The 11,600-nt window shown below is 36.4% G+C and overlaps 1 protein-coding gene across 1 annotated transcript in view; it reads left to right on the forward strand.

The window, feature by feature from the left end:
* cdh19 (cadherin 19, type 2) overlaps positions 1 to 4,909 on the forward strand; it is an 81,245-nt gene extending 76,336 nt beyond the window's left edge. Inside the window, exon 12 of the mRNA XM_073830439.1 lies at positions 1,098 to 4,909. Coding sequence (XP_073686540.1) covers positions 1,098 to 1,585 — 488 coding nt within the window. The 3' untranslated portion in view covers positions 1,586 to 4,909. The remainder of the gene's footprint in view (positions 1 to 1,097) is intronic.
* The last annotated feature ends 6,691 nt before the right edge of the window (positions 4,910 to 11,600 follow it).

Raw genomic sequence — 11,600 nt, forward strand, 5'->3', positions numbered from 1 at the left:
AGTTGGATTAAGGTTTGAAAAATGTGCTGGTCATGAGATTGTCTTGATGTAGTGTTCTACCATGCACACCTTGATGAACCTGGTTGTGTGGCATGGAGCATTGGTCTGCTGGACAAACCAATCGTCAGATTCAGGGAAGATTTTTAGAGCAGAAGGAAGAATGTTTCTTTAAGGATTACCCTTTATTTGTTTTGGTTCATGCTGAAGCACACTTAAATCATCACTGATCCTCCACCAAATTTCACACATTTTTTTACTAGGTTGCTGGGTTTTACTGGGTTGCTGAAATCTTGCATGAATTCAACAAATGTGTAATCCTAGTATGTTGTCTGTGATCACTTTAAACATACTGCTCTGATACTACTTGCATTGAGTGTAGAAGTTCACAACAAATTGTCACATCTATCTTGTTTAAATCTCCGAGAACAATCTTCTTGATTGCCTTGATGTTTGACAGAGAGTAATGCACACTGCAGGACTTTCAGTTTGGGAGAATGTATAAAGTCACTGTCAAGTTGAAAAATGCCCAATAATGCAGGGGTATCATCTTCTGTTTCAGATGTTTCTATTACATGTATAAACCCCATGCACTAACCCAAAACTCTTCTTATGCAAACTGCACCACATCAGGATATCTCCACAAAATTCTCTGTGCCTGCATGCCTCCCCCGGCCTCGTCAGCGTTTTTGCCTACAGAACAAACATCCAGCTGTAAAACACTGTATGCGTGGTGGCAGCGGAGAGTGAGGAAAGAAAAACTTAAGTCCACTGCAAATTTTTTCTTGAATCTATTCCTGTAAAATTATTCACATTTTTTTAGGCAGACACACACTATGATGATGCAGCACTTTTTGTATTTCAGTTGTCACAAATGGTTTACTTTAAATCTCAAGTAGCATATGTGATATAAAGAAATAGGGAGTGTTTGTAATGTTCCTAAAAAACAAAACAAAAGAGGACTTCCTTTGGTTGGCAAGCTTACTATAGATGTTGTGGAGTTTTTAATGAAGTTATGGACCTGACCCTGGTAAGATTTTAATGATATATCTGGTTTAAAAGTGTAGTAAAACCTGTTCTCTCTCTGGCTTGCTCTGCAGTGCTGTCCACACTAATGCTAACTGTGCGAAAGTACAAGAAATTACAGCAGGAGAAAATGGCAACGCAAGAGTTGGAAACGGTGGAGTTCTCAGAGAAAATCCCGAGTTTTGCCATCCCAGAAACAGAGTCCAGCCAAAGAGTTCCTCTCCGGCACCCACGTCGGCGGGAGCGCAAGCTCTGTAGAGAGGAGGTCACCACCAGTATCCGTATGTCTCTGCGTCACTCTCACCTTATTGGACCAGAAGACACTGTCTTTCAGCAGTTTATTATGGACCGGCTGGCTGAGGCAGATGAAGATCCATACGTTCCACCTTTTGACTGTCTGCACACATATGCCTTTGAAGGAACAGGATCTGTAACAGGCTCACTCAGCTCACTGGAATCTGCCACATTTGACCCTTCCATGAGTCAAACTCGTGATGTGGGGCTGCATCTCCTGCGGCTGTCACCCTGGTTGGGAGCAACAGCTGACGAGACTTCATTCTGACCTAAGGGTAACAAAAGGATTCTAATGTGGCAGAGCAAACTAGGTTCTTGAACCCTATTTTCCTTCTTCTTCTTCTGCTACTACTAATACTCCTCAAACTTCATGGGAATCAGAGAATGTGTATTGCAGAGGCACTAAACTTAGTATAATAGCCCTATATCACACCAACATTCAGGTGAACATACACGCATCATCTTTGTGTGGTGGTATTATGATAATAATCAAATCTATATTTTTGTTAATAACTCTGAAACTGTGTGAGATGGAATTATTTTTTGCCTCTGACTCCTCGAGATCTCTTAAACCTGTTAGGGATAAACTGTTTCATTTCTATGTACAGATTTTTTGACCATTTTAAATGTTATCTCTCTTTTCCACCTATTTCATACAGAATAAGAATAAACACACTTCTATCACTGTCCAGTAATGAAATGACTGGATTTGAATGCTCTCAGCAATTCATAGTATTAGGCTAATTAGGCTACTGGATGCAGCATTAAAATGAACACTGAAGAATTCCAATGACATTCTTAAATCCAGCAATAATTTGTAACATCTAAAAACAAATAAGTGAATGTGAGTGTAGACCTTTTACTGCAACTTTTGGTATATTATTCACTTTAAAAATTAAAAAAAAAAAAGTGAACTTACTATTTAAACACATTCGTTTATTGAAACCTTAGACTAAATTGTTTACAGTGGTTCACAGGTTTAATCATTTTTTGATCTTAAAAAATTATTGTTTTTATTATTATGGACTGATTCAAATCAGTTATCAATAATAATTATTATTTTACCACTTTGCGCGCCTCCCTGACATGCTCTCACATGTTTTTAGAGTATATTTGCATTTATTCACATATGACTGGATTTGGTGGACTGTCATGATTTTGGCTACTGCAGGACAATACTGAATGATGCGCATCAGAGGGAATTTAGAAGTGGGTATAAGCAACTGATAAAGAAGTGAGAATACGCCATATACCTGCGTATAGCCTCCACTACACAACTGATGCTATCCTTACAGCCTTTCGTCACTCTTGTCAAAAGGTACTACATGCAACCCCATATGAAATTGTCTACAGACGTGCTCTCACCAGATTTTTGAGCAATGGCAAGTTTGTAGCCTTCAAAACTAATTCCTACATAATAAAACACCCTTTCAACAGACCCAGGCTGGGCGAGACCAGCGTTGGGCTTGGGAGCTCAGGCAGGGCGTGACCGGACTCCGGAAAAACGTCCGCGGGCACCGCCGCCAGGGGAACCTGAGCCCAGAGTCATGACAAAAAGAGCTTTACTTACGCTTTCAACGTATAAATAATTGTTTAATTAAATGTACTTTTTATCGTAATTATGTGCATGTAGTATATAACTATTATCCTAAGATGAAACATGCACTTTACCTAAAAAAATAAATAAATAGAGACAGAGATTATTAAAACTGAGTGTCATTTTTGCGTACGTGTACTTTCAGTTGTTCCTATATTTTATCCTAAATTTATAATAATTTTATTTTTAGTGAATCACGATTTGTTAGTGAAAATGTTTATACGTAGGTTTCACTCACTCTTTTGCGCGTACGCATGTTTAGTGAATGAGACCTATTGTTTCTTTGGAATGTATTCTGCAATTGTTTAGTAGTACAACAGATATTTCAGACATATCAGATTTGATAGAATAAATATATAGGGTAAATATGAATTATCTTTGATTGCAAACTGCAGTATGAAAAGCTCCAGTGCAGTGCAGTACAAAAGCACTTATGCAACTTCTGGGTACATGTGCTTATTTCAGTTTCTTCATTTGAACGGCTAAAGTCTGATACAACTGTGCTACATCAATATATGAGCAGCATGTACTGTATGTACACATTTGAAAAATCAAGTCACCGAATAAACTATAAAACACATGCTAAACATTTTTTGCAAGACTTTTGTGTGCTAGTGTTTGTAGACTGCACATTAGTTCACATAAAATAATACACTGATTTAACATGTTTAGACCCTTTATGTTAGAAAGGCCATATGTGAGAGAGTGTCAGTTGTCATAAGTATTCATGTTTTACACAAATCAAAAAAGTTTGTTATAGTTACGAATGTTGATATTTAGATGAAATGAAAAAAAAAAATAAGAAGAGCGTAGTCATATGCTAAACATAACAAATAACAGTAAATGTTTCAAGATAATGTGGGGGTGGGGACGTGGTCGTCAGTTTATGTATTTGTCATCATTAGACATGCCTGGGCTGCAGCAAGTGGGTGGCATGCGTGCATTTGTTTATCATGTTGACATAGACAGCACTTACATGCAACACAGAACACATACAGTTCTACTCTGTTGCTCTGTTGCTCTCTCTTTTCCCTAAAATGAGTCCAAATGATGCTTTTTTTGTGAGGGTTAGTTTTAGGGGTTAAAATATACTGGGGTACCAGTACTGATCTTACAAACCCCTAAGCAAACGTGCAGTTGCACCTTCGATGACATAAGACTACATCTCATGTAATCTCAAAATCCTGCCAATACTGAAATGACAGCCGGGATTCAAGATGCTGGAGAAGATGCTGTCTGACATAACTGTTTCAGTTACATAAAAAAAAAAAAAAAAAAAAAAAAAAAAATGACTTCACCAGATTGGTCATGTAACATTACCCATAGTGAATCTGAATTACTTTTGTTAGTATTTATGCTTCTGACATGATTTAATATCTTTCCTTGATCATCTGTCTCTTAGCTAAAATGATAGCATAGCATATGTTTACAATTTTTACATATTGAATCCTTTCATTCATGTACATATGTTTAATATTATCTGTTAATATTGTAAACATTAATACCTTTAATAGTATTTGCCATGTTGCAATTACTGACTGACACGGTTACAATTAAGACAGATTTCTACAGCAAAAATTTTGTCTTATTGTGCTTGCTGTTTCTCTTTTAATATAGTAATTTAAGATTTTACAAACACACAACTATTGATCTACAATGTTGACATTGCAATTACTTACAATGTCAGAAAGTTACATTGTGGCAACAAATCCAGGAATTTCACTTTTTCAGCTGCCACAGCATAAATTTGGTCATCAGATTATGTTGCAGTTATATAGGGACACAGCACAGTTTGAGATGTTAAGAGAAGCTTTTGTGATGATTTTATGATGTAACCTACAACTATTAATGAACTACCAATGTAAAAAATGATACTGTAATTGATATTGTAAAAATTTTAATTAATTAATTAATGAAGTTATTTATTTTGTAGCTTGCATGTTGAACCCCTCCGATATCTCTAACAAACCTGTGGTGAATAAAAATGATTTTAAACTTCTGTCTCAGTTTATTTGCATTTGCTCCCTCACTTTTTTCTCTTTCTTGCATGACAAACACTACAGATGAGACTATTTTAAAATCAAACAGAATTGAGGACTGTTGTGTCAGAATTAATTTATGTGGTGAATCCTCAGCAGCATCTTTCTGTCTGCTGAGATGACACTCTATCCCTTAGGTCTTGTCAAGTCTTGACATTAACATATCTCTTTTGGCAATTACTCATTCAGAAAATTAAAACTCCCTAAAGTGCCTTGAAACATGAAGGGCAATTAGGAAACAAAAATACTCTTTGTTGTAATAATCCACAGACATACGACAAGTCATTTTATAATGAATTCCCCTGTCCAGTTCCAGATATCATGCAATTTGACTTACTGTAATTGGCATTAAAGATATTGAGAATGCTATTTTAAGTAGTCATACTTCTGTTGACCTATTATTGAATTTTACTTATTTTTTGATATTTACAAATGAGTTTTGATTAGTTAAGATTATTGTAATTAAAGGTATCTATAATGTTGTACTAGATATAATTCTAATATATAATTTTCAATTTTAATCCTTTAATTTCACATGGATGCAGTTTTCCAAAATACATTTTCAATGCGTTTAGTTCTTATGTCCTTTTGTTTTGTTGATTTCAATTGTTACTGATTATCAATTGATGTTTACCTGTGTCCTGTTAAGATGTCACCATCACATGGACTTATTTTCATTCATCGCACGTGTTCCTTTGACCTAGTTTCTGTCTCACTTGATTGTGTCAGTCAGTTCACCCGTGTCTAGTTAATTTACTCATTAGTCCCTCATTGGTGTCACAGTTAGCAGGTTGAGGAGTGGAGATGAAGCAGTACAAACCGGAGTAAATGAAACACTGATATTTATTTAGAAAAAAAAAGAAAACACAGAAGGAAAACACTAGGAAAAACAAGACAAACTAGACAAGAATCCTGACAATTGGTCTGTCTACTTAAGTTCTAGTCTGTTCAGTGTGTCAAACTGAAGAGTGAGGGCCCTAGGGTTGAGGAACTCCTGCAGTACAATTTCTTAAAGAAGATATGTTTTAATGTGGGTACACTGCAAGACTCAATCCATTTTATTGTATTTTCCAAAAAATAAAGTATGATAATTTAGATAAGATATTATGATTTAGTGTGTTGAATGCCTTTTGTAAATCAAGGAACATAGCACCCACCCTTATCTAATGTTGGTCAAATTTGCTCAATAAAAAAGATAGAGCAGTTTCTGTCGAATGCTGTTTACAAAACCCAAATTGCATAAATTATTTTGTATATTTAAAAAAAAATCACAATTTGCTCAGTTACTACTTTTTCTACTATTTTAGACACTACTGTCAGAATTGAAATCGGCCTATAATTTGCCACATTATTTGGATCACCTGTCTTGAAAACTAGGGTAACTAACCCTGTTTTCCAACATTTCGGAAATATAGATTTACTAATTGGTACTAGAAAATTATCACTATTATTATTTAAAAGTTACAGTCTAAACCATCTGCATCTTTGGCATTAGAAATTTGCTAAATTCACTAAATTCATTTCTTTATATCTGTTACGAACCCTGCTCGTGGCCTTCCATCCATTCACCACCAGATGTCACTCTTACACCACACAGACGCTTACATGTCACCACGGACTACATCTCCCATCACCCTTTGCACCTATTACCCCCACTCAGACACCCTATTTAAGCCTAGGACTTCCTAGTTCACACTGCCTGGTATTGTTTTGCCTAGCTGACATACAAAGAGTGTTTCTCTGTTGCTTACCCAGATTTTTATTACGTTTCCCGATTGATCGCTGCCTGACTTTTCGACCCTGCCTGCTCTTTGGATTTACTCAGTTTTTTGCTCTGTGCCTGCCTCGACTCTCTGCCCGGCCTCTGTTTACAATTAGCTTTCTCTACGTTGTGTTTGACGCTGTTTTTTGACCCCTGCCTGTATGACCTTGATTATTATTATACCTTGCAAATGGATCCGACCGTCTCACATCTCATCATTACAGAACCTTATTCCAAATTTGTCACTCAAATTTTGAACTGAGTCAACGAAGTAATTATTAAATACATCTGTAATTAAAATTCAATTCTAAAAATGTATTACATGATTTAATGTCTTTTTTGTCAATTTATTAATAGTTTGCCATACCCTTTTACTATTGCCTTTAGCCTCATTTAGAATATTAATTAAAAAAGTGTGCCTTAGTCTGCCAACTCCGCAGGGCTGTTTCATAAAACAAGTTCACCGAATAAGCCAGGCTTATTTCAGTTAGTCTGCCTTATTGTCACTTGATTTGGTTTCATAAAGCAAGTTTACAATAGCTCAAGCTCTGTCACTTTGGCAACTTATGATAGAAAACTCTCACATACAACTATTTGACTTTATTATCAGTCCAAAAATAAAATGATACAGGAAATGCAATTTAAATAACTCAAATATATAAAAAATATAGGCAACAACGACTGTATTTAGTGTAATGTGCCCACAATTGAATGACATTTTTTAAGACATATGAAAACATTTTAACCTACAGTAGTTGTTACCTGTGCATTCAGGTGATTAGCAGTTTCTAGCCATGCAGCCTTTCTCTTTGATTTTATGACAGCTGTACCTGTCACGGTTTGGCCAGGCTCTTCACTCTCAATCATACCAACGATCACGAGCACCTGACTTCTAATCACCAGCACCTGTCCTCCATTAACACAATCCCTTGAAAAGCACTCCACTCACTCCACTCTGGGTCCGGGCTCGTCGTTACCAAGCGGACTCAAGTGAGAGCTTTCCACAGCGAACGCTACTCTCTTCACAAGCCATTGGGTGCTTTTCATTTCTTATTTTAGCTTCCTCGTTTCCTTTCCTTGCTTCCTTTCCTCGCATCTTAGCTCCACCCCCCTAGGATATGAAGGAAGGATTTAAGGAAAGGAAATGAGGATGGAGGAATCAAAGGAGGAACATTGGAATATTCTTGGCCACTCAAGCGTCACTTCAAAGCGTCATCAGCTGCGCTAAAGGGATCTGCCCATATGTTGTTAAAGTTAGTTATTTAAGGCATTCATAATAATTATCAACAAAGCAAGATGCCCTGTTTAAATATATGACATTATTTACACTGCAAAGGTAAAATATAAATGTAAATTATTATGACATATCTGAAGGGGGAGGAGTGCGTCACGTTTAGTCGATAAAACACTTCCGCATAGGATACACCCGCGTATCCTCGCTCAAGACTCCTCTGGAAGCCTCCTCACTCCTCGATCCTTGCCTCCTCATGGTCCAATTAAAGAATTGAGATGTCCTACAAGATGGCTGAGCTCGATAGGTTTCCGGGTCATAGGATGGAGGACGGAGGAGCGAGGAAACGAGGAGGGATATTGAAAAGCACCCATTATCTACGAAACCTTCGGTAAAAGATATTTACCTGTTTCTACTCACCTGTGTCTGATCTTCTTCAGTCTTCTGTGCAGATCCCATCGCCGAGGACGATCGTGCCGTAAGCCAGTCCTGATCTTCAAAGTGCGTGAGTGTGTGCCATAAGCCTTCTGGTCAGTCGCCACTTCAAGCGTGGCCGTTGATGTCTGTCATCCATCCATCCTGCAAAGAAAGAGAACTATTAAAGATCACCAGTCAACGCATCCAAAGAAACCTGTCTGTGAACGCCATCACTCACCTGATCCACCAACCTGCTACACGTCTTTGCACTGCTGTTATTAAATAAACTCACTTACCTTTACTTACCTTGCTGTCCGTCTGCTTCCCTGACAGTACCTTCATGGATATTAGTAGAACATTAAAACATTACAATCTAAAATAGCTAAAAACACTAAATAAAAGTTAAAAATCACTAAATTAAAAATGAAAATAAAGAATGGAAAACAGACCTAATGGAAACATTTGACCTAGTAATTAGGGCTGGATTAGGTAGCTTACATTTGATTTACAGTTACTGCAATCATACAAATACACTTATATGAAGGTTTAAATTTCTACATTTAATGTCCAACAACAAATATTTTATGTATAATTTACTCAAAATTATTTCACTCCTATGAACTCCGTCTGTTAAGTGTGCATGCGTCCAGCAGAGCTCGTTCACTCACGTAAGCCTCTCCCACTCCTGAAAGCAAAATAGGTATATTTGCATGACCTGCTAACATTTACAGGTGAAGAATATAACGGTGACAAGTCTGTAATGCACTGGGGAAAACATGGCTCGAATGCATTAAACAGCACAAATATATTCGCTGTTTGCCATGGTGGTTTGATCCATGATCGGCATTAAGGGCTAAATAAGTATAATTGTGCACATTAAATTATCCTGACTCATTGAACCGGTGCTGGATTCCCAATGCTTCCATTCATCTTCTAATCACAGCAACCAGCCAATCATTGGGGTCAGGTGGCAGTTATTACCTCCTGCTTTCGGGAAGTCAGAGAGAAAAAAAAGAGGAGAGAGAAAAAAAGAACACATCCTTGGTTGTAACAACACTTTGTGAAAGGGCTGAATTCACAGTTAGTTTTGGACATTTCGAGATTACTGGCATTTCTACTGACACCCTTGCTAATGAATCTTCAAGATTTTAGCCAATTTTGAGAAAATTATGATGGAATATGTTTATCTATTTTGCTGGCATTTAAATTTTATCAGACATAAGCCACCCTGACACTGTCTATGCATTGACCATATTAAAACCTCTATCAGTTGATCATGTTTTTTAAGAAAGGGTTTTCTATTATTTGAAATTAATTACTACTGTATTACCTTTTCATGTACATTTATTTATTTTGTTTAGTTAGTAAATTGCCATGTTATTAACAAGACAATATCCAACCAGCCAGTCATTATCCCAAAATAAATCTTTTCAAGGTGGATTTTAAAGTTTATTGCCAGCTTCTTTCTGCTACACTACTGCTTTATGTTTACCAGACCACCATTATAACAATAAATGCACACATAAAAATAATTGTCTTCCTGTATCTGAAAAAGTAGAGCAGTAGTGGTAGCAACAGCATAGGTTGAAATTTTAGGGAACAAATCAAGGGATATGCGCAATATAACAACTGCAAGTCGCTTCATATAAAATTTTATGTAAAATCATATAAAATCTGACAAAATAAAATACAGCTATTTATGAGCACTGTATTTATATATATACTGTTTATAGCTGCATTACATTTAATGCTATTATTCAAGAAAAAAAAAAAAAAAACTCTAGGAATAGGAGTCAGAACTGTGGAGGAATGAGCCTGGACTCAGTGGCACATTATGACTCTCTCTCTCTCTCTCTCTCTGGATAATTGACCCACAGCTTTTACTCCTGTCTGCCATTCAACTGTAAAGCTTGACTAAGAAGAAATAAGAAACAGTCTTCTATTTACCAAAACACAAAGATTTGACCCTTCCGATCAGACATGATCTTCCTAAACCTGAGAACACAAAATTCCAAAAGATGACTTCTCTCAACCGTTGGTCAAAAGAATAGCTGGCATTCAAGAGGGTTTTGAAAATCCTTTTTATTGTTTACTAAATAGGCTTTAAAAAAACATCCTTCAAACTTTTTTTTCATCTTCAAAAAGTTTGTTGTTCTAGCAGTTAAACAAGGATATACGTTTTCTGGGATACTAGGATTCTCAGGGACTCTGACTCATGTCTGCTTTGACTGTGATATTTATCACCAGTAAAAAAAAACATACATGTATATAAACTGCATTCATTTGTATACTTAAGATTTTCAACAAAACTCTTAGCATTACACAGACCTGTGCGCGCACTTTCACTTTATTATATGGATGGGTTTCAGTGTAATGTACATCTTTATAAACAGTGACTTTGTTTAATATCATGGATGTTAAACGAACCTTTTAAAATGTATTTCGGGGCTTTTATATGCATTTAACTGGACACAACAGTATAGAGTAGACAGGAAAGCAATGAATGGAGAGAGTGGGGAGCGGGATCAGTAAAGGACCACAAGACAGGATTTGAACTCGTGTCACCGAATACAATTGAATACAATAATACATTTACAAAATAATAATTAATTGCTTGTTTTGAGCTATACTGACACTGCATGTCACAAAATGAACGCTTAAAAGTAAACACTGACAAGCTGAGGTTTACAAAAACCCTTCCACAAATATTTCTCTGAAACTCTCAAAAACAAATTTAAGCAAACATCTGGAAATATCTGACCTTTAACCAGGTGGAATTATAAGATGTAGATCTTGTAGGTCTTGTTGTTTACTTCATTATGACTATATCCTAAATGTGTCTTACATACAGGTATACAAGCTTTCCTCAGTGGCATCCCTGGAGGGCATGCACCGCAGAGTTTAGTTTAAACCCTCATCAAACTTACCTATCCGTAATTTTCTTTGTTAAGTCTGTATCTTTAAATAACTCTCTTGGTAATTCTTGAGGTATTAAATACTGTTTACTGGTCCAAGCCTCCACTCAGTTTCAGTTGAGAATATAATCTCATCAGTAATTTATGAGCACTTTTATAGCATGAATATTACACTTGTAAAATAAGCTCATGGTGTACGCTGTGGTGTCCACACTCACAGGGTCCTGGTTGGGGATATGCTCAAAGCTGAATACCTTATTAGAAAGGCATGGATAATGGCTTCAAAACAAATAATGAATTCTACCGCATAATAGAGGAAATA

The sequence above is a fragment of the Garra rufa genome, chromosome 24 (genome assembly GCF_049309525.1).
Source record: "Garra rufa chromosome 24, GarRuf1.0, whole genome shotgun sequence".
Taxonomy (NCBI): domain Eukaryota; kingdom Metazoa; phylum Chordata; class Actinopteri; order Cypriniformes; family Cyprinidae; genus Garra; species Garra rufa.